The sequence below is a fragment of the Lichenostomus cassidix genome, chromosome 3 (assembly GCF_008360975.1).
Source record: "Lichenostomus cassidix isolate B80296 chromosome 3, HeHo_3.0, whole genome shotgun sequence".
Taxonomy (NCBI): Eukaryota; Metazoa; Chordata; class Aves; order Passeriformes; family Meliphagidae; genus Lichenostomus; species Lichenostomus cassidix.
This window is the reverse complement of record NC_139483.1, coordinates 31,724,647-31,752,619: the sequence shown is the minus strand read 5'-3', so window position 1 is coordinate 31,752,619 and position 27,973 is coordinate 31,724,647. Positions and strand designations below refer to the sequence as shown.

At 41.8% G+C, this 27,973-nt stretch overlaps 1 protein-coding gene across 1 annotated transcript; it reads left to right on the top strand.

The window, feature by feature from the left end:
- The first annotated feature begins 12,914 nt into the window (after positions 1-12,914).
- Positions 12,915-26,464, top strand: HNRNPU (heterogeneous nuclear ribonucleoprotein U). The gene is made up of 14 exons (XM_085055172.1): positions 12,915-13,889; positions 14,739-14,850; positions 14,974-15,047; positions 17,224-17,363; positions 18,903-19,002; positions 20,071-20,183; positions 20,583-20,846; positions 21,104-21,223; positions 21,847-21,975; positions 22,345-22,513; positions 23,048-23,287; positions 23,542-23,744; positions 24,858-24,929; positions 25,349-26,464. The coding sequence occupies exons 1-14, from the start codon at positions 13,154-13,156 to the stop codon at positions 25,400-25,402; spliced, it is 2,526 nt and encodes an 841-aa protein (XP_084911298.1). The 5' UTR covers positions 12,915-13,153; the 3' UTR covers positions 25,403-26,464.
- The last annotated feature ends 1,509 nt before the right edge of the window (positions 26,465-27,973 follow it).

The following is a 27,973-nucleotide window of genomic DNA, read 5'->3' as shown; positions in this document are numbered from 1 at the left end:
GGCATGGCCATGAAAGATCTGAGGAGGAAACTGATTCAGCTAGAAAATGCACTTTTTTTGTGGTTGTGGCTACCAGGTTGTGAACCAGGCTAGTGTAGCAGAAGGGACAGTGTAAGAACAAGTGGCAGGGGCTGAGGAAACACAGACCTGCCATCGAGGAGCAGCCTGACACTTTCGGCACAATCCTCCAAGAAGGGGCTTTTGTTCTGTCACTGGCTTGCCTTCTCCCAACTCAGATGCCTGCTGAACTATCTTCCAGTCATGCTCCATTCACATGGAGGTGCACCGAAGAAGCAAAAGCAGGGCTTGGAAAAAGAAACATCATCATTTGTTAGACTAGCTGACAGAGCTGAGGGGATTAAAAAAAAACAACCACCACAATGATTTTGGACATATCACCCCTTTTTCAGCTCTGAAACAGAAATTGCATCCCTTCAGCAGAGTACATTGGTAATCCTTTTGAAATAAATGTAGCTTTGTTGTGTTACCTCATTTGGATTGTTGGAGTGAAATGGCTAGTTGGGAATTGCAAGGTAGATGTGAGTGTTTGCAAAGAAAAACATGGTAAGGACATTAGCCTTGTGGGACTAAAAGACAAGAGCTCTCACATGCAGAGCCCTAAGGAGTGGGGAAAACTGCAATATGCTAAACTGATTCTAACATACTGCAGATAGATGCAAATAAAGGAGACTTAAGAGGAAGAGGCACTTAAGCATCCTGATAAAGCCGTTTAAATTTTTTTTGGTTTGGACATTCAAAGCTATATCATTTAAAAATTTATGAAACCATGCAATGAACCATACCACGGAAATGACAAACAACCCAAAAAATAACCCAGGAAATACAAACAGGCCACAAACAACTAATGGGTACTCTGTGATATGAGTTCTCATTTGCTGGACAGCCACATAAATACTTGCATAGCATAATGTAGGGGGCAAAAACTGTTTAGGCCATGGCTGCTGATCAGACGGTTGCTTGTCAGACACACAGACCACACACAGGTCAGTGTGTAAAATTATTCCAGCATATAAAGATTTAAAGCATAAGAAAGCTGTGATCAACGACCTACTCACTTTAGGAAGTCATGGCTAAGATTACACCGGACAGTGAAAATATATACATAAGTTTTACCTGCTAACTGAACTTTCCAAAGTGGAAATACAAGTTTAATAATCCATCTGAAACTCAGGACGTGTAAACCCTAGGTAGGTAACATCTTCCCAGTTCTGTGTCATTAAAACCATGATTTACCCTCAGAACAGGATGGCTATGGAATAAACCTAAAAGTGGTCTCACAGTGCAAGATAATTATTTTTTTCTAATTGCTTACTGAAGTATATAATTAGAACACAGTCTTTATCTAGTTTATATATACTTTCATGATATAAGAGTATTTATTGGAATTGCTGTATATATCAGTAACACCTTGAGAGCTAGAGTTGCTGTCAGTTCAGATTAACTCAACCAGACACAGTCCAGTTTTTAACTAAACCACAACTTCTGGAAGCCTGAAGACCAAACTTTGCTGGGATGGTTTGAGGCAATAGTGTCTCTTGGCAACCTTACCTTCCACTAGCAGCTCGTATCTCTCACTCTGTAACAGAAGAATCTGGTAACAATGTGTGTGGATGTCCTGAGATGTCTCCTTCTACCTCCTTTCCCTCACCTTGGCTGTTTGACACAGCATATTTAATACTTTAAATTAATGAACATAGCTGTGGCCCAAGGAGTGATCACACATCCCATTTTGTCACTTCTCAAAGAGTGCAGCTGCTGAGACACTAAAATCTTACACCACTGTAGCTAAACTAGACACAATTTGCCTTTGAAATTAGTAAGTATTGGTTCTTTCTTACCAGACCTCAGCTGTGACCCTGGATAAGTATTTTAACCCTCATTTTTCAAACACCAGCATGTCAGTGAATCTTTATCTGCAGTTATTCACTGGATTAAGAACCAACCTCCAAAAGCTCAGAATGACCCACCTGAAAAGTGTTGTATTGTATATCTATTTCTTGTAGGCTGAGTATTAGTGTTGTGTATTTTAGGATATCTTTAAGATAGTATTTGTATCTCTCTCCCCATCCCCTTTGCAAGTAGTTTGTCTTCTGTGTGCAGGGTGGAGCACCCAAGATGCATTGAAGGTGCAGATGGCATAAGCAAGTGCTGAGCCTTCTGAAGAGGTTCTCCTTTTCCGTCCTGTGTGTCCATGTAAACATCTAAACATGCTCCTGGAAGCAGACACCTACTTGAAGCCTTCCCTTCAGTGGCATCACCACTGCTCCTCCTCCCATAGTGAAATATCTGCATGCTAGAAATTGCCACATTCCAAGGCACTAAACCAACTACTTTTTGATCTCTAGCTGGTGTTAAACACCAGCAAATTTAACAAGATCAAATAACAAAATGGTGCAGTAACAAGTTCTCTCTTCTAACTGATTGTCAAATAGATACAGCCTTCAGAATGGTTAATGCTGGCATGCACCACTGATAGGGTCATTTGGTCCAACCTCCCTTGGTCTCCCCAGCAAGCCTGCATGGCCAAAATAGTCTTTTTGTTAAGCAGTTTAACTATGAGACCTTCCAAAATGGCTACCAGAAATCTGCCAGGATGCTCATGAACTGATCTGGTAGCCATGGAGATACACATGATTTTTGTAATTGAAAATTTCAGAAGTCTGAGAACCTCTTGTTCTCCTAAACAACTCTAGCAGCCAGTTTTCTTAGTATATTTTCAGAAGTCCAATTCCCAGAGTGACTGAAGAGCTTCTCAGTAAATACAACATAGTCCTAGAAAGAACTAAGAGAGGATTTTGGGGTTTTTTTGTGGAATTACTTAAATTTGGTAGTAGAAGCAAGTAGCTGATTTTCAGACCTCTGTTTTTATCACTTTCCAGCCTATATTCATTGACATAAAATATGAATGCATAAAGTTATCAGCCTAGAGCTATTTGCTTCCCTATAGATTTGAGAAATAAGAAACACAGAGGAGAATCTCTGATTTGAGACTTTGAAAGAAATAAATACCCATCTCCTCTTCTCAGTAGGGACAATCTTCAGTAATATCAGTTACAAAGGAGGTGGAGATGGAGTGAGCTCCATAAATTCACAGATCACACAAAGCTCCTGGCCTGGCATTTCATCTGCATAATATGTAGTTGGTTTGGAAGGGGCCAGTGCCATTAGCAGCAATTCAGTGGTTGGGAGGATATCTTTTGTTTCTAAGAGAACCATTACCAAGTTCTTTGTTCCATCCTCCGGACATCTTCAATAGCCTAGTGGATTGCAGCAGATAAGAGTTGGGTTTATATTAAGCATAAGGTTTCAGGGACAAATCTAGTCTGTAAGAGCCCTTTTTTTTGTCAACTTTGTGATCACAAATAATTGGATGGAATTAATCACTTATATTGTCACTTCGAAATCAAGAATAAAAGTGCTAATTTCTGGAAAAACTGAGGAAAATATGCACTGGGAAGAGAAAGATCTGTGAGGTATTACTGTTGGAAGAATCAGAATGAAACCTTAATGAGAAGATTTAAAAATAGAACAAAAACGAAGAACAGAAGTGAAAAACACACAATCAAATACTTGAAACAGAAGCATCAGGGGAAAAGGGAAGAATGAAAGTAAAACTCCCTATAGATAGTCAGAAAAATTGCATTTGTCAGAGTGATATACAAAGAACCTTTAAGTTTGGGGGGGGACCGAAAAAAACCAAAACTAAACAAACAAAAATTGAAGAGAGAATGATCTAGTGATCCAAAATATCAGCAGATCTAAATGGCTAATGGAAAAATCCCAGTCTTGAGGCATATACTCAATTCCAGTCATAAGGCAAATATATATGCTTAGCTTTACCTCACACAACACCAGTGAGTTCAGCAGTAAGCTCCACCAGTGTAAATCACACTTCTCCCTCTCTTACACCCCCAGTTTCAGCAGATGCAGCCACAGTACAGGCTGGGGAAAAAAAGAAGACAGGAATGAAATGTGATTTCCAATTCAGATAAAACATCAGACTGTTAAAAGTACTGAAAGAAAATACTTCTCCTTTATCCTTACAAATGTGGTTACAAAAAGACCTAAAGAGCAGAAAGGGGAAAATCAACATATTGTTACCCAGCCTTTGAATATCTTAATTTTAAAATAGAGTCTTGTTAGGATTTTAAGATATCCTGGTCCCTGCAATAAGCAACTTTATTTCTAATTGGAACACTGTTTCATAAATTTTCTTTTCTTAATTTTAAGGAGTTTCCTTGGGCTCTAGAATTAACAGAATCTCTGAAGTGATTCCAGAAGGAAAAAGCAATAAGTTAGTTTAACAAACTTGACCAAAGAAGGAAAGTAAATTTCAATTTTCAACAAAAATGCTAAAAATCCAGAACACATTCTGGAAGAGCACAGTATTTACCACCGATATTTTTTAAACGTTTTTTAAACTTTGCTTTATTCAAACTTGCTCCGGATACTACTCAAGGAAAAGCCCTGTAGCATGCCAGAACGAGACAGCTGACAGCCCACCCTTGTGCGTGTGTGCAGGCAGGCTCCTTGCTGCTCCACCAGCTCTTCTCCTGCAGCCCACGCAGGGTGGACTGCTCCAGCTCCTGCACTTCACTCTTCCTTCCTGCCCTCTGACTGAAAGCCACAGCCTCCCACTAAAGCCATAGTACTCATTCCAACCAAATTCTTCCCTTTCTTGTGTCAGGCTGCAGACATTTTCCAGCCTTGGCTCCGAGGTACCTTTGGTCTCCAGGTGCTTATTTCCCAGCAGACTGGGCCCAAAGCACTGCTGGCTGTGGGTGATGAGAGCATACCAGCCCTTGGCTCCTGCAGGGTTTCATTTTGCTGTCTGGCAAAGGGAAGTGCTTTGTCCCTGGGTCCACAGGTGCAAGCCTCCAGTGTGCTCCTGCAGCACATCAGTAACAGTCTGTGTGTTGGGGAGAGGAGGAAGGCATGAGGGAAGGAGGGGTATTTTCACAAGTTTTGCTGCTGAGTATCCAAATTGGTTTCTGTGGATTTGTTACCTGTTCACAGCAAAGAAAGTGAAAAGTGACTCAGCACCCATGTTCATTCACTTCCTTCCCAGGCTGTCAGTTTGGGGGTTATCTGGGGTAGCATTCTCCAAAGCAGCCCTCGTTCACTTGGAAGCAGACGGAGATATTCAGCTCATTTCATGTGGGCTGCTGCAAGCTGCGATCTGCTGCCAGTGCAGGTCAGGTTCAAGCCAGACTTTTCAATGTTCCAGCTAAGTTCTGCATTATTATGATGAAGTATTTCAAGTATATGAAAGCATTTAAGATATGTGCAAATGGGTGAAGAATATAGGAAAAGCTATAAATCAGCAAGCGAGAAATACAAAGGAACAAAAGGAAATATTACCAGAAATATTTCCTCATAGTAAGGGTGCTTCAAATAAACAATGGACTTAAAACTTGCTTCTGATTTATTGCTGGTTGCAAAACCACGACATTAGGTACAAACTCTCATCCTGTTAAGCCTAAGAACTTGGACAGAGATTGCTAGAGTTAGTTACTATGGAGTTTAAAAAAAAAAAAAAAAAAAGTTGGCTTTTGTGATGAGACCAGCTTCAGAGAAGAAAGAGAGGATAAAGGAAAAAAAGCTGGGTTTAAGCATTCATTTAAAGATTTGCCATCTGAATGCTTTGCATTAATTTCCTTTAAAGCTGATCAGTTCTAACATTATTTTCTCAATTAATTGCTTAATTTTCAACTGTTTTGTTTTGTTTTTTTACTAGAGTATCTGAGACTTTCCCATGTGGAACATACTGCTGATAAAAAAATCTTTCTAGGTATTGTGGACAATCTGACTCATCTCTGTTTTGAAGGTGCAAGATTTGTGCTTGAAGTGCATGCCTGTTTTCACTCCTTTTTAAAGACACTTTTGGTTGTAAATTCTTCAATTTTGATAGACAAGCATATTGTTGTCACACAGTAACCAGCTCTTATTTCAGAAACACTATACTGTCTATGATAATAGGATTGTTACAACAGTTCTCTGTTAAGACTGGCATGCTGTGCTCATCTTGCTTCTTACTTTCTTAACTTTTGCTTTTGAGGACCTCTTATTTTGCTGGTATGTGAAGCAGGAGAAACAAGTGCAGATGCCTTGTCTCATAGAGGAACTGCCAGGCAGTTCTATTTTCTTTTGTATGAAAAAGAACTCATAAAATCCAGAATCTCATTGAGGCCCTGACCCTGCAATGAACTCAGCAGTCACATGGATCTGGGGACACAGGAAAAGCTATAGGATAGGAAGCCCTGGACTGGAAATACTGATAATTCAGGACGCTGTTCAAAACAGCCTGATGTTATTTAAAAGGATGGCTTTATGCTCCTCTCAGAAGATCTTAGTTGGATAGTTTAGGAGCTTGTTAACCCTTGGATTAGCAACCTTACAGCAGAAAGCCCTTAGAAAACTTTTAACCCTCCTCCCCCCTGACCTTATGGGCACTGTTCCTTTAGAACAGCATGACCTGATGGGATACCTGGCTGTGATTTATAATCCATGCTGGAAGGGCTGCCTGCCTTCTGGCCAAGGTTTCAAACCAACACAGTGTGCTCCTGGGAACATCCTTAGCCTATGGATGTGGAACAGCAAGGTTACATGGCAGTGCTTTTCTTCTGCTGTTTAGTGTCAAATAATTGTTGTCAGAGGGTTTGTAGGGGACTGAGTTTTTTTATGCTTTCCTAGGAAACTACCTGGAGTTGTTTGCTAGCAGTTGCTTTAGTGTGTTGCCAGAAGAGTTTCTGTCACTAAGTCTCTTGTATGAAATAATGCTGGTTTACCTCAGCCTGAAAATAAAAAAGAAAGGCTGAGCAAATTTGCTCCAGCAGAGTGGGTTAAAGAGCAGTCTATGACAAAATGGCTTTCTTTCCACAGAGCATTCTACGGTGAGGTTAACTCAACTGGATAAAATGGAGTTTCCTAAAAAGAATCAACTGACCAAACCTCTGACCTCATTTCTCTATCCTCCTATTAAAGATGATATAGCGTACAGTTGAAAGTTAAGTTTTGCTAATGCTTGTGATGTGATTTGCTAGTGCATAGTTAGGTTTTGTGTAGGTTTCTGAGCCCATGATGTGTGATGGGAGGTGAGTGGGCAGAAAGGAAAAGGCTCCCTTTCCTTTTCTCACAGTGCGGAGGGGTTTTCCTTTTCTTTTCTGAGCTGACTTCATTTGGGGCTTAAAAGAAAAGTAGCTGGATTTGGAATACTGCTTCCAAAGGCAAAACCCAAGAGATCTGCAACCCAGACTGTGGGCAAGGGCAGTTTTTTAGTCTCCAAGTTACTTTTTGGTGCTTTGAAATCTGCTTAGCAGACCTTAGGATTTTGTAATTGTTGCCTTGTAGGATTGCCAGAGCAGTACCTAAACAGAGAAAGCTACCTGCATCTATCTATCAGTCTATCTGTGCTTCAGCTGCATATCACACTCTCAATACAGAACTGACCATCTTGAAAGCATGTTAACATTTATTAAAGAATATTTTAAAATAGTTTGCTTACTTAGCTTTGCCCATCACAGATTTAAGGTATGCAACTGGGCCACGTCAGTGCCTTTAGTTAGCATGAAATACTCTTAAAAATTCTAGGGGGTTTATGTGTTTTTTTAAGCATGGCCTCCCCAGTCTGTAGAAGCCACTCTTTGTGAACTGAGGGAATAGAGGAGATAGCCTAAGAATTAGCAGTTCTCTGGCACAAAAAGTATGTAGAGACTTTTCTGACAAGAGCATCTTATGAAGAGAAGGAGAAAGAGGTATTGAAGAAGGTTTGAGAGTCAAATTATGATAGGCGTGTACTGTGTGTACTACAGAGAGTGTAAAGTACCAGAATAGGACAGAAAAACAACCCAAAAAGGTGCTCATCTGGACATTCGTGTTTTGGGGGATTTTAAGTCAGGTTGAACAGAAAAGTCACATTAGGCAAAAGCTGGTCTGTGGCTGCCAGTTGTGAATTGTCCTGTCACCCACTCTTTTTGCATCTGTCTCCATGATTGTTTGGTTTTAGTTACAAAGCTTGACCATATGTGTACTTCGTATGTGAGCAGAAAGGTACACTGAAGCTGATACTCAACATTAAAATTACCTTTAAAAAACTACTTACGAATGTTTTAATAGTCTCTTTGAGAGATTAATTGATACTCCCTTGAAATGGTTCTTCCACATTGTCTTCCCACAGGAGAACCATATTTTTGGAAGCAGATTTAAAATGCTACTTCCTCTTCCACAGACTGACTGCTGTGCAGAGGGGTTTAGTCTATCTAAATTTCCAGAGTTCACAGCTCCATTCTAGTGAACGTGTATATGTGGCAAGTTACAAAAAAAACCTCCAGGAACTGCAGATGTCTGATTTGTGGAGCTAAATATCATTTTATGAACTAGTTCATATATAAGAATTGAGATATGTGTAGTTCAATAAATTTCTGTATGGCTCTGAATAAAGCCAAAATGAATCCTGGTTTTAACGTTGGAGAATGCAGCCTTTTTTCTCAAGGCCAGGCTTAGAAACTGTGAGTCTTTCAATACTCTGAACTGAGAAACTGTTTCTTAGAAACTCACAGGCTTGGGGTTTGGCACTCTTTTTTGAGCAAAAAAAGTTACTCCTTGGAAACAGGGAAAGGGGGATCCTTTTTGGTATGGGGTCAGTGAGGATGTCAAACACAGATTGTGGCTGATATGTGACATCCCAGTGTAGCTTTGCAGTGCTTCCTTCTGCTTGGTAGGATTACTCAACTACTTCATCCAGCACACAGGAAAAGCAAAATAGAGGTAGGATCTTAAAAAAGACTTGAGGACTGACTCTGAACTGACAGCTCACCTGGAGGCCAAAGGGTGCTATGGCAGAAAGTGTCATAAGAGAAAGATGCTTCTGAGAACTAGCTAACCAAACCTGTGCCAGAAACCTGGATTTCAGTCTCTTGAACCCTGACAGATCTATTTGTAATTAGACACTAACTACCCCTTAGGCCCTGAGGATGCTTTCAGACCTAAGTAATCTGGTTCCTATGCAAATAATAGGCCTTATTTTGGCGTAAGACCACCTCATTTCTGAGATGAATTGAACTCCTTTGATGTTAAAATATCATGGAGAGATTATAGATAGTACAAGGCAAGGTTCAGCATCGTGACTCTGATGGTGAGCAGTAGTGCATGTCTGAGAAAGAGGAGCACAGGGTGAGGATAGTGCTATTTCTCCAAAACAAACTGCTGGCCTCCTGGCAGACAGATCCTAAGATAGTGCATACCTATGGAAATAAATAGGTAGGGAGTTCTTTGGGCTAAGAAATCATCAGAACTGCCTCTTGGTCAGGCAACCTCACTAAGGACAAATTAGCATTTTAAAAATGTCTGAAAATTTCTTATTTGGTCTAATAATGATTAATGGGTATTTGAAGAAGAGACATGAAAAGAGAGAAAGAAAATACTTCACAGGCTGCCTGCTATCCTAAAGGCAGAAGAGTATTTCAATAATGATATTCTCTTTTAAAGTAATGATGTATTGAATGAGGAACTCTGAAGGCAATATTAATTGAGGGTAGATGGATTAAGGACATGTAGAAGAGACCAGGAACATGCTGTGATGGTCAGATGTAGGGTAAAGAACAACAAGAGGAGCCAGAACAGGACAGACAAGGCTCTAAGAGAGCAGAACAAGGAAAGACAAATGACTGGGTTCTCTTGCAACACTGAAGGTGTGTGAAAAGGTTCAAAGCCGAGGTGGGATTGGACTCTTGAGATTGTTCAGTCCCCTCCTGAAAGCCTGCTCTTCTTTTTGATACCTCTTTGTCACTGCTCTTGGCAAACAGGAAGAGGAGAGAGATTTGGAAGGACTAAGGGTGAATAATGGAAAGAACATTATAGGTGAGTAGAGCACTAATTGAAGTCTAAAGGAGCACAAACAAGGAAGGAAATCGGAGTAACTGATTTGTTGAAGGGCTAAGCCCAGAGGGAGGATCCCACATTACTTTTGAGATGGAAGACTGGTTTGGAGAAAAAAACAGTTTAAGTTCGAAACTAACACAGGTAGGAGAAAAATGCTGTATGATTGATAAAAAGTGCATAGGATTGCATGTGTTATATATGAGGACATGTCACTTTTCATTTAAACGGAAAGGAAGGTTTTATGTATTTTGAGACCAAAAAGGCAATTTTAATGGAGGAGTATTTGTGATTACGAGAAATCACGTTTTGTTTTTCATATGGCCATCATTATACAAGTAACAGCTTAAAGTGCTTTCCTTTAGTGCTTTCTTGTTTCAGGAGTTTGCATTACCAAACACCCATTTTTTATATGGCTGGTGTCTCTCTATCTGCATGTTCTATTAAAAGGAGAGTTGAAGGATTCACTCAGTATCTCAACTAAGAGAGGATACAGCAACAAGGAAAGCATACCTTCTTAATTAATTTTTCTCCTTCAAAGTATGAATAAGGTAAAGACAAACTACTCAAACACAGGACTCAAAGAGGACAGGGGAGTATCTTAAGAGATTTTTCCCAGGGACAGATGTGTAATAAATATGTATTTAATTTACACATAGCAATAGTTTTTTTTTTAAACACTGAGAGTGAGTCATTAAGGTTACACATTTATTTCAGTTATGTATGTATTTTATTTACTTAGCTTTATTATTATTTACAACTATTTACTACTTACAATTGAATCACCTGAGATCTGAAAATCAACTGGGATTTCTCACTTCTGTAATAATACGTAACGTAACTGCAGTCTGAAAACACAGTCCTGCTACCCCTGTTTGGCAGTGTAATTAAGTGTGTGGTTAGATAGTAAGCATTACCTTTACTACGATGGTATGAATTAATATCCTTTAAAAATAATAAGTTTTGCCTTCTAACTGGTTTAATAGATAGCTGTAGTTAGCTGTAGTAACTTTAAAAAAATGCCTCTAGTCAGTAGTGCTAAATTTTGGGGAGAGGGAAAGATTTTTACTTTACATACTTGTGCCTCTATATACAGGCTTGAATGCTTGGGGTAAGAAATCTCTCCATGTCCCTCAATGCTGTTAGCTGTTTTGTTTCTCCATGGTAACAGGTGTGTAAAGCAGTATGAGCATGTTACTGAAGTAGGGAGACATGACATCGTTTAGGAATGGGATTACATGCAATGACTGCAGCTCTCGGGTGATTCTGAATGAGGGTGTTTTCTGGCACACAGGCGCTGTCAATATGTGCAGATGTGCTAATTTAAGGCATGGTTTAGGGATCCAAAGCCGGCCTAAAAGAATCTATCAGTCTATAGAGTTTGCAGTGGTGGGAGGGATTATCAGACATCAGGTCGATTAAACTCTTCCAGAAACATGACTCAACGTGTGAAGAGTCCTGTGCAAGATCAAGGTCTAAACACTGGGCTCTGTCTGAGGTTCAGATAATACAACTCATAAAGACTTAATGATGTATTTTCTGTTTAAATTTGTTTGGGAAAAAAAAAAAGTAAAAACATGGGGATTGGACAGGGAAATTACATCCAAATTAATGCAGAATTATCCGTAAGTTTCAGTGAGGTACCTTGCAATTAGAACTAATTAAGTTTTGTTGCCACTTTGGCAGAACAGTGCATGTCAGGAGTCCTTCAGAAGGCTAGCTAAGATAGTTGTTTCATGAGCAAATGGACAAAGGCAATGATTTATAGTGGTACAGCTTAATCACACATTAACCTCTCATTTTCTTCCGCTATGGATTGACTTACTGGACTGATATAAAATCTATCAACTTGCTTTAAAAGTAAGCAAAAGGTTCTGGTAACCTTTTTCTCACCTGTACATATTGCATCCCTTCCTGTCTCTATTCCAACAAGATGTTATGTAGTACTGGGTTGAGCTAACCTTGCCGACTGAGTCGTGTTTCCTCCAAGTGTAGCCTGACTGAGGACCAAGCAATGTGTGTGTACACGTATGAAAGAGCCCTCTCCTTGTGCAGTTAAAACAGGGTGACTTCCTTGGCTCTTCCCTTCCTCTGGGGCAGGTAAACGTAATTTGTTCTGGTTCAGAAGGCCACGCAGTCTGTACAAGGCAATTTTGTGGCAAACACACCTTCCCTTCTGTTGCGCTTCATACTGATCCTCCGGTGGTTTGACTTGCATTTCTTTTCCTGCAAGGGAAAATTAGCTTTTTATTCGGGCTCCCGAAGGAAGCCGACTTGTAGATCAGTGCTGCCTTTCTGCTCATGTGAAATCCTCTCCACTGTTCATTTTCACGTTACTTTTGACCAAATTGGAAAAATCCAAAATTCAATCACGGTACAGCTTGCGTGGCTGGGGAGAGCCCGATATTAACGCCGTGCCGAGGAGGAGGTTGGGGGAAAAAAGAGGGAAAGCTGCGCAGTTTTCGAGGGCAGATTGGCTCCGTGCCCCGCTCCAGACGAGGAGTTCATGCACTGGAGGAACCTTTGTTATCGCCGGCTCTGCCAAGGCTCAGCGCTGTGCCTGCCTCCCGCTGCTGCGGGAACGGGGGTAGCTCCGCTGCTGCCCTTACATAACTGCGCTCGCAGGGCTGTGCCAGGGCAGCTATTTCGAGCAGCACTGCCCCTTTTCAATCCCGTGCAAAAAGCCGTGCGGGACTAGGCCCGACATGGGCGCCGGGCAGCGAGGGGAGTCAGGGCACGGCGCTGCGAGGCTGTGGCTCGAATGCGGGGCCGGGGGGCATTTCGGCCGGGCTATGGCCTCATGCGGGCGGGCGGGAGCTGGCACGGGGGTGGCTCGCAGCCCCGGGCGGGTTTACTGTGCCGGAGCGGTGCATCGGCCAAGCTGCCATCGCCAAGGAACCCGCCAGGACAGGGGCTGCGAGGCGTGCTGCGCTCGGGCGGATATTTACGGTAATGAGGTCGTTACGGTAGCGCGGGAGGGCCTACGTGCGAGGGGGCGGGGCGGGGCGCGCGCGGCGCCGGTGCGTGCGCGGCCCCGCGAGGCGCGTCTCCCTCGCGAGCTCGCGGTGAAAGGATTTGGCGCCAGGCGGGTCCCGCTCCGCAGCTCCCGCAGCCGCACGAACCCCCCGCGCCTCCGGCCCGCACCCACCGCCCGCCGGGGCACCGACACACCGCAGGCAGAGCCAGAGTCGCCCGCCCGTCCCTGTCCGCCGCCGCCCGCGCGCCGCCCAGGGACCGAGCTGCCAGTGTCGCCGCCATGAGCTGCTCGCCCGTGAACGTGAAGAAGCTGAAGGTGTCGGAGCTGAAGGAGGAGCTGAAAAAGCGGCGCCTCTCCGACAAGGGCCTCAAGGCTGAGCTCATGGAGCGGCTCCAGGCCGCGCTAGACCAGGAGGAGGCCGGCGGGGGCGGCCCCGCCAGCGGCGCGGCCGAGCCCGGCAACGGCAGCGTGGAGGGGGAGGCGGCCGAGAGCGGCGGGGGCGCCGCGCAGCTCCGCCAGGGGGGAGGCTCCGGCCAGGCCGCGGCCTCCGCCATGGAGGACGACGACGAGGAAGGGCTAGAGGCCGCCGATGGCGACGCCATGGAGCTGGGCGAAGAGAACGGCGAGCGGGCGGGGGCCGGGGGCGGCCCCATGGAAGAGGAGGCGGGCGGCGACGAGGAGGAAGAGGAGGAGGAGGAGGATGAGAACGGCGACGACCAGGGTTTCCAAGAGGGGGAGGACGAGTTGGCCGACGAGGAGGAGGCCGCGGTCGTGGACGCCAACGGGCACGGTGACCAGCAGCCGCCGCAGCCCCAGCAGCTGCAGCAGCCCCCGCCGCTCCTCCCGCCGCGCAGCGCCGCCGCCGCCAAGGAGGCTCCCGGCAAGAGCGCCGGGGGCGCCTCAGGGCCCGCCGCCGCCTCCGGCCCGGCGGGCCCCGCCAAGCAGCAGCAGCAGCAGCAGAAGAAAGCGGAAGGCGGCGGTGGAGGCGGCCGCCCCGGGGCGCAGGGCGCCGGGGGTGAGTGAGCGTGGCGGCGGGAACCGGGTGGTGGGGGGGCGGAGAAGGGGGGCCATTAATCCCATCCCCCGCCATGACGGGGGTTGCCCGCCGGGGGGGCGGCTTCCGGGGCGCGCGCGGGAGGACGTTGGCGGCCCCGCGCCTCGTGCTGCCCCGGCGGGGGGGCGGGGAGGGGCGCGGGGGAGGGGCGGCGGAGGGGCCGCTGGGGCGCGCTGTGCATTGTGCGCCCGGCGCCTGACGTCACTTCCGGGCTGGGCGCCGCCGCCGCACGGGATGGCGCTGGGAAGGCCTGGCGGTACAATGGAGGCGGGAGGAGGAGGAATCCCTTCCCTGGGGCTCCCGCCCGCGGCCTGCCGGGAGGAGGCGCAGTCGTGCGGAGCGCACGGTGCCCTTGCGAGAGGCCGGCGGTGTCCCGCTGCCCCCGTGGTGGGCGGGTGGTGATGGTGGTGCGGGTCTGGAGGCGCGGCGGGTCAGGAGGGGTTTTTGGCTTTTTTTTTTTTCCTTTTTTTTTTTCCCTTTTAATTTTTTTTTTTTTTTTTTTTTTTTTTTTTTACATTTTGGCTTTTCCGTGGGGATCATGACATTGAGGGCCGTACTGGCTGCTGCGTGGTGTGTTGGCAACTTCGTCTGCTAAATCATTCCTGATTTGCGACAAGTTTTGAGTCTCCCGTGAAAATTCAAGATACAGGGTTTTACTTCAGCAGCGGCAAATTTTTTTTTTTAAGATGTTACTGCTCATCTCATACTGTAGCTGTCTGCAGTTTACAGAGTTGAAACCATCGTATAGATTTGATTCCAAATTAAACTAAAATTTAAAATTACTAAAATAAATAATTTGTTCTGTTACAGGAGATGGTAAAACGGAACAAAAACCTGGTGAGAAGAAGAGGGGAGTGAAGAGACCACGTGAAGACCATGGCCGTGGATACTTCGAATACATTGAGGAAAACAAATATAGCAGGTAAACAGACTTGGTGCTGGGCAGCATTTTGTGAATGAGCTAGAACAGAGTACAGAAATGTTACTTTAACATCGGGAAAATACGTGTAGCTTTATTATGTTTTGTTTGGGGTTCTTTTTTCAGGGCCAAGTCTCCTCAGCCACCTGTTGAAGAAGAGGATGAGCATTTTGACGACACAGTGGTTTGTCTTGATACTTGTGAGTAAACATTCTTTCCTTTGCTCAGGAAAGATGTGGTGTTAAGGTTTTTAATCTTAATGCCGTGCTTTCTGAAACGGGGAGGATACATTTGTTGACTTTCATTACCAGGTAACTTTAAAAAAATTAGAGAAATACTGTGTTGCTACCCATTTTCAGTATACAAAAGAACAGAAGGGTATATTGGTATATATTAGCAGTAATAAGCTTGCTTTTTCTGTGAAGTCTGTAGTGATAGATAGTTCTGTGAAGAAATCTTAACCAAAATGCTAATCAATTATGGAAGCTTAGGTGGCCACGTGTAGAGTGAGCATAGAACACCCTAGAGACAGCTTGAGAAAACAGCTGCCAAGCACTACTGCCCAGAAAGCTCAGGGAGTCAATAGCATAGGTGGTTACCAAATACTTTGGAAAGTGAACTTGCTATGTAAGTTCCTCTGTTTATGTACCAACCAGTGGAGTGTTCTATCTTCTGATAAATTTAACAAAATCTGGTAAGGCCTCCTCAAAAATTACCCATTCATGCAACCTGTGGGTGTTTGGGCTTGGGGTGGTGGTTTGTTCAAATGGGGTGGCAGAGAATTGGTCAACAGAGCATAGAAATAAATGGGTTAACTTTTGGCCTTATCTGGTATATTTGTTAGAAGTTTGAGGTGGTTTTATTCCACAAGAAATGCTTTGAAATGGAAGGAGGTATTAGTTTCCAGCCATGTAAATTGCTGAATATGCCATCCCTGACATTTTGCTAACTAAGTCTCAAGTTTGTAGCTGCTAACCTGGTGAGTAGCCACCTCTGTGGGAGCTTTGGGTTTTTCCAATAACTGAGTAAATAGCTACTTTTCATTATTACTGTGTTTAGTAATACCAGCATTTTCTAATGCAGAATCTTGTTGCTGGAAAAACTGATTCAAAGTGTTGACAGACTCTTTGGAGATAAGATTCAAACATAGCTTTAAGGCTTAATTGTGTAACGAATTGGCACTCTCTCTTCTGGATAGTGATCCAGACGTGTAAGAGGTTTAGCCACTCTTAAGTGCTTTTTATTACCTGTGTCTTACAAAAGAAGCTGTATCTTCAAACTCTGTTCTCATCTCCTGTTCTAAAAGTAGCTTGCAAAGGTGGGTTTCTTCTGTATGATTTTGTCTGCTTTTCATGCAACATCGACAAGTTAGCAGTACTAATGAGAAGACACTTGGATCACTGATAGTATTTTTGGAATTGGGGATGGCTGTATGCAAACAGCACAAAATCTTGTGCATAAGAGTTGCCAGTAATATAGGCAGACTGCATTTTAGTGTACTCTGGCATCATACTGGTTTTACACCAGAGCAGAATTCCTCACTATTTGCAAAGTTTGCTCTTTTCTTGCAACCATCAGCTAGGCTTGGAGCTGCTTCTGTGGATTCCATGCTCTGGGGAATTCAAGTGTTGCATGCTGCACCCCTCATTACCATTTGGCATTGCCTTTCTGAAACCTACTGGGAGATTCATTTGCAATTTCATGGTGTGCTTACAAGCTCTGAAGATGCTTGTAAAACCAAGATTTCACTTAAGTTCTTAGAGTGATAGGTGAATTGGTAGTGTGTAGGTCATGTTTCTGGGCTGATATAGGTTCTCTTAGCACACTTGCTGTTCTTAGGATATCTGCATCCGACTTAAGTGCCTTTATTTAATTGGCATAATCTGATTGGACTTGCTAATTGACTGTGTTAATCAAAGACTACGTTCAAGTATTTGAATAAAAACACTTGTGTTTGCATTTGCTTCTTAGCAGCCCTTAGGTTTGGGCTTGAGCAGTAAGACTGCTTCAGAAACAGGTCTCTAGAGGCTACTACAGAGAGCACCATGCAGATTGCTCTGTATTGATGGAAAGAGGTAACTGACAAAGAGGGTTCAAACAGATGAGGTAAAAGTTAGGGGGTTTTAAGCAGATGGAAAACATAGAGGGAAATCAGGTGACAGAAGTAAAGATGGCACCTTGAAAACTTCTCTTCCTAAGATTTTTGGCTGAACTTCACTCTGCAGCTCCTAGGCATGTGTTCAGTTGCTGCTCTGAAAGATCTTGGGTAGTTGCTTTAAAATTCCCTTTGAAAGCTGGCATCATCTTAAATGAATAAAATTAGATCTGTAATTGAATTTGTAATCAGAGTAAACATAATGATTTTTATGTTAACAGATAACTGTGACCTGCATTTTAAAATCTCAAGGGACCGGTTTAGTGCTTCCTCTCTGACCATGGAAAGCTTTGCTTTCCTTTGGGCTGGAGGGAGAGCCTCCTATGGAATTTCTAAAGGCAAAGTCTGCTTCGAGATGAAGGTGAGTTAAACTGATGTTTATGGGAGACTTTTGCACGCTTAAGTAACACTTATTCTTGTCAAGTTTTTGGACTTAGTTGAAACCAATTGATGTGAACAGGACTCTTGAAAGGCCTTCTCTTACAAGAAGATGGCTCAATTTGCAAAACTGTTTACTCTTAACCAAAGAAAGAAAAAGCCAGAAATAATCACACCAAAAGAAAAAAAGCCCACAAAACACTACATTTGTTCTGAATGTGAGACTTTTGGTCTCATTTTTTAACTAAGAATTCTATTTGGCATCTCAAACATCAACACTGAAAGGATTTTTATACTCTCTAGTCAGAAATTTGCTTGTACTTTACAGAAAGCATGCCTATTTTTTTTTAAAAGGGATATAAATTATCCCAACAGTCCTTTCTGGTTCTGCTTAGTCTTTGAGTTTGATCTGCTCTAGGCAGGGATTTGGGCTGCATGACCTCTAGAGGTTCCTTCCAACATTATTAACTCTGACTTGATGCATTGAATGTGAGTATTTAGCAGATAGTTGAATTTTGTTCTCCTGAAGGGTAAGAATGGCAAAGAGCAATCAGCCTTCTAATAAACTGATTTTGCCAACTTGTTGATGGAACAGGAACAACATCACAAGGCTCAGATTTTTCTTATTTCTTTTTTACTTACCAGTGTTAAAGGATTCTTTGCATATGATGGGCCTGTGCATACAAATCTGTTCTCTTGCTCTAGTGCCATCAAATATAACTGCTACCATGAGAATTGGGTAATGATCCCACTGTCTGCATGGAGTGATTTTTGTGTCTGTTGATACTTATAACTTTAGAAGGGCAATGAAGTCAAATTTATGTCACTATTTATTGTCCTGTTCACTTTCAAATTAATTTCACTTCTGTCACCTGACTGGAGTAGTTGCAGAGGCTGATAGGATATGGATGGGTTTTTCACTTAATTTTAGTAAAGTTTCTAAAGACAGTTGAAAAACAGCTGGTTGCATATAGATCCTAATGCATTTAGGTGGTTTGTTGGGGTTTTTGGGGTGTTTTTGTTCGTTGCCTTTTTTTTTTTTTTTAATACGTTGTTTGGAAGCTGGCAACTTGCCCAGGAAGTCTGCTTACAGTGAAAAGGCGTGAGTGTAATACTTTGCCTACTCTCTAAAAAGCAGTTTAATACATTGCACATTTTGTTAGCTAAGTAATTTACTGTTAGTCCCAACTTTATGGCAACTGAGTTTTTTAAAACATGTACATAGTGTTTATTATTTTAATACAGTGTCCAAAGGACTTAAGGCTTTTGGCCGCTGAGAGGAACTGCTATGACCAGGTGATGAAGATTTATGGTATCTTCATTGCTAAGTCAGAAGATAGAACTGTTTAGTCATTGCCTTGTGGTTTCATATTCTTAAACGTTTCATTTTTGCAGAAAGTGGTCGCTTAGACTTAGCAAAGATTTAACCAAAGTTGAAGGTTCCAAATGTTGCCTTTTGTGCTTCTATCTTGTTAGTATATAATAAATACTGCTTACCTTTTACTGAATAATTTAAAAATAGGTTACAGAAAAGATTCCTGTTAAACACCTGTATACAAAAGACATTGACATACATGAAGTGCGAGTTGGCTGGTCACTGAACACAAGTGGAATGTTGCTTGGTAAGACTTAAATGTTTGATTGCTTTTCTGTTGATCTAGCTGATGGTTTAAATTTTTTTTTCTGAAGTAGGGGGGACAAGCTTAGTGATTGTAGTCTGTGTGTTGTGGAAAGTGGTCTTAATTTGAGTCATTCACTAAACATGGTGTGAGGAAGTTTATTACTAGGACCAAATAAAGTCCTAAAGTATTCAGGCATGTAAGGGTTAGGGCCATCATTTGAGAATTAATTCTTTCAGTTGGGTTGTGGAGAACATTGTTGAATACCTTACAAGATAAAAGATTTCTTCTTTTCATGTAGTGTCGTACGTAGGAAAAGGGGGGTTGCCCTTCACCCAACTTATAAAGGGTGAGGCATGGTATAACATTTAACCAGTGGTAACTACATTATCTTTTTTTTTTTTTTTTGGTTGGTGGGAAAATCCTACTTTCTGAAAATAGCTGGAAAGAAGTACAACTTCATTAGATATATGACAAATTATTACAATATTTATAATTTGTTGTTTATAATTTGTTGCTGAAACACATCTTTGGGGAAAATGTTTGTGAGTTGATACGTTCTGACATCAGCAACAGCTTTCTACTGAAGTTATACCTGAGTCCTTGTGTTTGACACTTCCTGTTAGCTTGTTCCTTGCAGCTTCATCCTCAGCTGTTACATAGGCTGACTGTCTGCTAAACTCCCTTTAAAATGGGAGGGGTAAGTGCTACTGGAGACTAAGTTCAGAGCCTTTCTGACTACATTACAGCAGGTATACCACTGCATAATGAGGTCTTCACAGTTTAAAAATACTTGATCATGTCTTTATTTGACAGTTCAGTTTTATTGTCAGTAGGAATTTGGAACCAGCAGCATAAGGTTCTTAAACTGGGATGAGGAAACACTGCTGTTCTATCTCAAGTGAAAGTACTGAATAGAAGAATGAGCTTGTGTTGGGTGGTGTCATAGCTTGTTTTGGCATGAATAAAAATATTCTGAACAGCAGCTTACTTAAGTAACTGTAAGGTGATTTATGTCTAAAAGGTTAGATGGGAATGCCTGTTTGTAATTCATTTAAATTATTTCTTCAGGTGAAGAAGAATTTTCTTATGGGTATTCTCTAAAAGGAATAAAGACATGCAATTGTGAGACTGAAGACTTTGGTGAGAAGTTTGATGAAAATGATGTGATTGGATGTTTTGCTGTAAGTTTTCATTTATATTTCCTTTTGAGGGAAAACATCCTTGAATTTTTGCACTGCTTTGATGTGAGAAGCAGTAAAGCAAATACATAAAATCATGGGAGCAAGACAAGTTGTTTAGCATAGGAAGATGGTAGAAGCAGCAGCTATTACAAACAGTGACTGCTGGCAACCTGATTTCATATTCATAGAAAAGTGTTTTTAAAGCCTTTACCAAAAATCAGATCTTAAACAAGATGATCATTGACAGAGACTCATCAGAAGAGAAAGTTGGTTTTAGTTCCTTTATGAAATTAATGGTGTTACAGAAGTTAAGAGAACATAGCTAGTATAGTGAAGTGACTAATTACCTGTATAAAGTGGGTTAATTTTACCTAAACTAATGCTTTGTCTGAAAAACAGAATTTTGATGGTGATGAAGTGGAACTCTCATATTCCAAGAATGGACAAGAGCTTGGTGTTGCATTCAAAATAAGCAAGGAAGTTCTTGATGGGCGACCACTCTTTCCACATGTTCTTTGCCATAACTGTGCGGTTGAGTTTAACTTTGGTCAGAAGGAAGAGCCTTACTTCCCTGTACCTGAAGAGTATACCTTCATCCAGAAGGTCCCTCTGGAGGATAGGGTCCGAGGACCTAAGGGACCTGAGCAAAAGAAAGATTGTGAGGTAAGTTTCTTCTGATCATCTCAAAAGTTGTTGAGGCAGATGGATAGAAATGGTAGAGTTAAGCAGAGTATTCCACCACACTCTTGACATTTTTGTTTGGGAGCTTTAATACTTAGTATGTCACGATCTGTTCACTACCTTCCCCACCTGCCACACCCCCACATCCACTCTCAGTATCCATTAGGCTTGCTGGGCTAAGTTGTGTGTTAAAGAAAATCTTTGAACTAGTATCTCAAATATAGATCTTGTTGTCATAGGTGGTGATGATGATTGGCTTGCCTGGGGCTGGCAAGACTACATGGGTTACCAAACATGCAGCAGCAAATCCTGGGAAATACAACATTCTTGGGACAAATACTATTATGGACAAAATGATGGTAAGTGATAAGACATTTTATTTCTTGATTCATTAAAACCTTGCTGTGAACCCATGGTCTTTGGCTGCATCTGGGTTCTTTTGCATCAAACAAACTGGCTACTTGTTGGCTAGTGACCATTCTTGTTTAAAAAAAGACTGGTTGTGGCACTTACTCCCATGATCTGGTTGACAAGGTGGTATTAGGTCATAGGTTGGACTCAGTGATCTCAAAAGTCTTGTCCAACCTAATGATTCTGTGTAAAGATTTTATTACCTTGCTGAACTGCTAATTCACACATGGTACAGCAGGATTCTGAAGCTTTTTGTGGTAATACGTAAGAAATAGTCAGCTGCTGTTGACTATTTAATGCATTTCTCTAGCATCACTGTTCTCAGAACATTTAGGTGGAATTAGTATTTTGATGAGTATAGCTAGAACTGAACAGTATTGATTCTCGTGGAGTCTTTATTTATAAATCTCTTAGGTTCTGTGGAGGCTTGAGAATTTCAGCTACATATCTGCAGCAGCTGTGGCCTTGAGTTGTACAATCCTTGAAGTGAAGTGGAAAGCATTTAGCAAAGAAAAGTGTCAGCCAGATGTGTCAGGACTACACTCACTAACTCTGGGAAATGTCTCCACAGGTTGCAGGTTTTAAGCGTCAGATGGCAGACACTGGAAAACTTAACACACTGTTGCAGAGAGCTCCACAGTGTCTTGGAAAGTTCATTGAGATTGCAGCTCGTAAGAAGCGGAATTTCATTTTGGATCAGGTAGAAGCTTCAGTGAAAAATGGTTAAGGAAATTGTTATAGGCTGTATTGTAGTAATTAACTGGGATTAAAGTTACGTTATAATAGCGGTTGTTTCAGTTTCTGACTTACTACTCATTCAGGGGACACAAAGTTGAGATATTACTACAAATGCTTGTCTGAACTTCTCTAGATTTATGGGATGTGGGAGGAGTAGTGTTTTAACACGTGGATATGAGCTCGTAACTTTGCATTATGCAGCATCTTTATGTCCAGTTATTTGTAAACTTCATTGCAAGCTCTTGTAGAGGTGAAGTCTATACACCATAAGTTGACTTCCTTAACTCTTACAATGACAGCTACGTGTAGTAAGTTACTGCATTTTTTTCAGACAAATGTGTCTGCAGCTGCGCAGAGGAGAAAAATGTGCCTGTTTGCAGGCTTCCAGCGCAAAGCAGTTGTTGTTTGCCCAAAAGATGAAGACTACAAGCAAAGAACACAAAAGAAGGCAGAGGTGGAGGGAAAAGATCTTCCAGAGCATGCAGTTCTCAAAATGAAAGGCATGGAACATAATCCTATACTGTGTTTTAGGATGCTGAGTATCTGTTTAAAGGATTAAGTAAACGTGAAGTCTAAAAAATCACTTTATCTTAAACAGTTGTACTTATACAAAACTGGAAGACTATTGTAACTTGGTAGGATAACACTATATTGTGTTCCCTCTGCTGCAGTCCTTAACACTACTCAGTTATGGTGATACGCTTCATGCAGATGCACAAAGCTGTCTTGGCATAAAGTGCCCTATATAAGTGACATATTTGGCAGAAACTGGTGTTCTGAGTGGAGGCTTATAAAAGAAAAAAAAAAGATAGGCAGAATGTTTTCGAGGTTCAGAACAGTACTGGCAACTCCATGAAGACCTGTTTATTTCCTTTGTCACTGTTACATTTCCTAAATGCTCAAATTATGTAATTTTGTCCCTATGCTGAGGGAATGGAGAGGGTGGGAGGAAGAATGGGAGAAAGGTGGTTAAATTGCAGCTTTGATTGTAGCTGAATGGAGATGCTGAATACTCAGTGTTTTTGCAATTATAGGGAACTTCACACTGCCAGAGGTAGCAGAATGTTTTGATGAAATAATCTATGTAGAGTTGCAAAAAGAAGAAGCTCAGAAGCTTTTGGAACAGTATAAAGAAGAAAGTAAGAAAGCTCTTCCGCCAGAAAAGAAACAGAACACTGGCTCAAAGAAGAACAAGAAGAGCAATAAAAATCAATTTAATAGGGGTCAGAGAGGCCGTGGAGGATTCAACATGCGGGGCAACTTCAGAGGAGGAGGTGAGCCTAGAAATAAGTGTGACTTCTGAAAGTTGCTGCTGCTGGGGAGAAAGGTTGTAATACTTGCATTGCAGTTACTACGTGGTGGGAACCTTGATCTCAGTTTCAGTAAGTTTAGTGTTTTAGTGCGTAGTTAATTGTCCAACTTGAGTGAGAGAATTGTCAAAACCTTGGATTTGCACTGTTTATCTTCATGTAGGAAATATTATGTAAGACCTAACAATTACTTGATGGAATTAACTGTCTCCCTGCAGTCCCTGGCAATCGTGGTGGATACAACAGGAGGGGAGGCAACATGCCTCAGCGAGGTGGTGGAGGTGGCGGCGGTGGTGGTGGCAGCAGCGGAGCAATTGGCTACCCGTATCCTCGCGGCCCTGTCTTTCCGAGCAGAGGTGGCTACTCAAACAGAGGAAACTATAACAGAGGTGGAATGCCCAACAGGGGAAACTACAACCAGGTGATGCTTTGAGGGGTTCTGACGAGTTGAACTGCAGTACTTCAGATGAAGTTGTTTGATAGCTCTGGTGCCTGTGAACAGTCACAGACTTGGTTGTGGTGCTACACTGATGCCACACTGCACACACAGCCTTCCTAGTTTAGTGCATCTGCCCAGGGCTTTTAATGTTGTGTAACAAGTGCTGATGCAGATGTGGGGGTTTCATGTTAGGGCTGTACCTCTGTCATGTTAAAAATCAAGATTTTTGGTGCATGTGTGGGAAGGCTTTTGTTTGTTTTTTTGTCTGTGTTATTTCCCTGACCCCAACCCTTGCCCAGTAGTAGTAACTGTTGTTTGGCCTTAAGATCAAAATGTATCTTTATCAAACACTTGTGGAACTTCTTGAAAATAGCTCTGCACAGAGTCTTTGTTTTGGTGTCTGGTATCAAACTCAACTAGTAAAGATACACTAGCCTAGGTCTTACCTGATGGAATATCGGTGAAGTATTGGAAAACAAAATTGGGATTACTCAAGAGCCAGCAGATGGAGCCCAAGCCAGTAAACATGGCTCAGGTTTGCCTAATACGGACAAACAGGGGAAAAGCAACATTTTACCTGCTCATATCAATGTGCCTTTATTGTACCATAACTTCTATTTGAAGTTTTGTGGGCTAGCTCTTCTATTTTCAGTTGTGTGACCCATATCCTTTTGTCTGATCAGATAACATATCCTTGTGGCAGCTACAGCCTTTCGTAACTAAAAATAGACAAGCTCTTGTATTTTTAGTTGTCCTGGTGCATTTAGCAGCTGGAAATAGGGTGAGTCAAAACTGGATTAGCCAGCTTTCCAGACCACTGGCAACAACAGTTTGAGCTGGTTTATTAGTTCTGAGGTTTTTGCCCCATGCTTAAAAAGCAGTTGCATAGAGGCAAGGGAAGAAGCCTTTGGTATTGTAGTGTCTTTCGGGGAGGGGTTTTTTGGTGGTGTGTTTTTCTTTTAACCTGGGGCTAAACCTTGTATTTTAAAATTTCTATATGGTGTGTGATGTTTTGGTGGTAATAAAAGTCGGTATTAGGACACTTCTGAAAAATGCATATAGATGAAGGAGTTAAAAACTGTTGTCCTCTTGCAGAACTTCAGAGGAAGGGGAAATAATCGTGGCTACAAAAACCAATCTCAGGGCTACAACCAGTGGCAGCAGGGTGTAAGTAGTCCCAACTTCACCTTTTTACTGATTGTTAACTTGAATATGCAAAATGCTGACTAAAACTGTTAGATGCATAATCAAAACTGGGTAGCAAAATTTTTTAATGCTTGGTAATATCACTATAAATAGTCTCCTGTGCAAAACTTAATCTGCCTTGATGGTCTTGATATGTCAAATACCAGCTATGGCTTAACATTCTTAGTGGTATGTAGTATTTGGCTTCACATTACTGCTGTGAAGTGAACTCTTAACTGCCTTCAGTCGTTGAGGAACTTGTTGCTATTGGAGAGGACTTTAATCTTCTCAAGTTCCAGAGGAACTAGATGTTTGTTAAATGCCTTTTTTTTCCCCCAAGTAAGAAACTTAACCATTATGTGATTGCAGGTTGAAACTAACTATTTATTAATCTGTTGCAGCAATTCTGGGGTCAGAAGCCATGGAGTCAGCATTATCACCAAGGATATTATTGAATACCCAAATAAATGAACTGATACATATTTCTCCAAAACCTTCACAAGAAGTCGACTGTTTTCTTTAGTAGGCTAACTTTTTAAACATTCCACAAGAGGAAGTGCCTGCGGGTTCCTTTTTTAGAAGCTTTGTGGGTTGATTTTTTTCTTTTCTTTTTTGTACATTTTTAATTGCAGTTTTAAAGTGATTCGTAAGAGAACCTCAGCATTGTGCACGATAAGAGAATGTGTCAGTATTTCAGGGTTCTACATTTTATCTGTAAAATGTGAGTTTTTTTTTACCACAACAAAAGTAAAACGTTGCTTTGTACCTGGTGTCTTTTTATTAAAGAATTTTCTCCTTTTTCCCCATCCCCCAATTTCTAAGAAACAGTCGTGAGTCATGTCACAATACAATAGAAATGTTAGCAACCAGATTCGTACGGAGGCATCTTAGTAGCCCTCAAATACCATGAGATTATGTAAAGCTCCCTATTACACTCCATCCTCTCTGTGAAGCTCTTGGGTGGGGAGGGGAGGAGGGGGAGGCAAAAGTTTCTGGCAATAACTAGGACTTTTTTGTAACATTTGGAACTCAATAAGATGTTGGGGGCAAAGAGGAAACCTGGGGCTAAATAGTGATGGTGGAGTGTATGTAGAAGCTCTTAAAGTTGTAAAACTCGGTTGCTTTATTTGTGGAGGCTCAAACTTGTGAAGGTACAACACCATAATTTTTTTTCCATTTGTTCTGCATTTTGATTCTGAAAAGAAGCTGGCTTTGCCCATTTCTTATTAAACAAAACTTGTTGTAAATCCAGTTGTCTAATGGGATCTATATGAAGTTACCTGTGTGTCTGTATAACTCTTTCCCCACAAAATACTGTATACCTAGTGTGCTTGTAGTAGTTACTCCACCATTTTGTAAGCTAATGAAACTGTGAGTCACCCATTTTATATCTTAATTTTTAATCATGTCAATTCTCAAATGGGTGTATCTCCTTAGCCTGCTGATTCCTTTTCTCTTAAAGTGGGTGGAGAAGTTTAACTCTAGACGTTTGTTTGCAATAAAATAAATTCATTTTACTCTTGTTTGGGATTGTTGCCATCAAGGTCTAAAATCCCGTTAATGCTATAAAGAGGAAGAGAATGTATGAAAGCAACTATGTTGGACAGTTTTAAACTCATTACTGTACATGCTGAAATACTGTGTTTCTTTTAAAATCTAAACTGGTGGTTGCTCTGTTAGAGATCTATCACATGTATAATTCACAGTTTAACATGGTTATATGTATAGGGCAAAAGTCTTTGAGTTACGCTTGCATCATGTAAATCCACTTAACCTCTTTATTGTAAAATAGACATTAGGGAAGCAGTAGGGGAAGGAATTGGACAGGGAGGGAGTAGGAGAGGAGGAAGGGTTGTCATGGAGTTTAACAGAGCTTCAATTTGTTTTAACTGCTATTTTGTTCAGCTTTATGCTTCTGTAAAATTGTAGTGGCAATGTTAGCTGCTAACCTGCGTTTTAATGCCATGAGACAGGGAAAAGATGTACCCATAGTAAGTGGGACACGGGGTACACATGTGAGAACACGTGTCACTGCCGGCATCAGGGCCCTGGGCTATGCTGGCAATCCCCGTGGCAGTGTATGGACTAGCAGGGGCTTCCTGGCAGCATCCTAGAGCTAGAGTCGTGTGCTGTGCTTGAAACTTTTCTCCAGTGTTAGTCAATTTCTAGTAGTCTTCAGGAGTGAAGATAAACTTGTGTTGCTCTTCTAGCCTTTATAGCAGATGCCATTGCATATTGACATTAAACATTAACAGCACCACCTCCTTGTTAATAGTGCTTTAAATCATCCCTTTACTTTGAGAAAAATGTAAATTGTCTTTAAAGAAACACTATTTAATGAAATTTGGGGAATTGAAACCCAAATCTGTTTTGCTGAAATGGAGTTTTCTTTAGACTTGCAGAAAAGTTTAGTGTAATTAAAATCCATTTCCTTTCTACCCTCCTCACAAGAACTAACACTTTGTATGGAGTGCTGATCCTTTGCTTATTTTGGTACTCTATAAAATTATATAGTCTTAAACTAAAATATAAGAGCTTACACTTACTATGTGCTTGTAAAGATTATTTCAATTCAAAAGTCTGGGATGTTTTGTTTTCAGTTCTTTGCTGTATGGTGTTTAAGAAAAACCCCTACAAAACAGCCACACTTGAAGTGCTTCAACTGTCTCACACTCAAAAGGAAGAGTATCTTGTTTCTGTTAAAAATACTCTCTGACAAAAGCTGTTTTGGTAAGTTCAGCGCTATCTCTACTCTCTGTTCTGAGGAACACAATTCAAAAAAGCTTCAGCACATGCACTACTGAGACACGTGTAGTTCAGAGGGGGTGGAAAAGTCCCAGTACATCCTGCTCGTGATTTGTCACAGTTGAGTGGAGACCAGCATTTGCATGAAGCTGTCTATTCAGCCTTGGTCCACCCACACAGACTCTCAACGTAGCTCTGAATATTCCTAGAGAAGGGATTTATTTTGCCATGTGAAAATGGCTTTTACAGAGAAGCAATTACCTAGAAAGTCACTAATACTA

Bases quoted from the DNA above. Each gene is read 5' to 3' on its own strand.
- HNRNPU (XM_085055172.1), top strand. From the start codon at position 13,154: ATGAGCTGCTCGCCCGTGAACGTGAAGAAGCTGAAGGTGTCGGAGCTG. The intron at 21,976-22,344 runs GTAGAAGCTTCA...CATTTTTTTCAG, and splicing joins GGAATTTCATTTTGGATCAG to ACAAATGTGTCTGCAGCTGC. The intron at 23,288-23,541 runs GTGAGCCTAGAA...GTCTCCCTGCAG, and splicing joins GGGCAACTTCAGAGGAGGAG to TCCCTGGCAATCGTGGTGGA.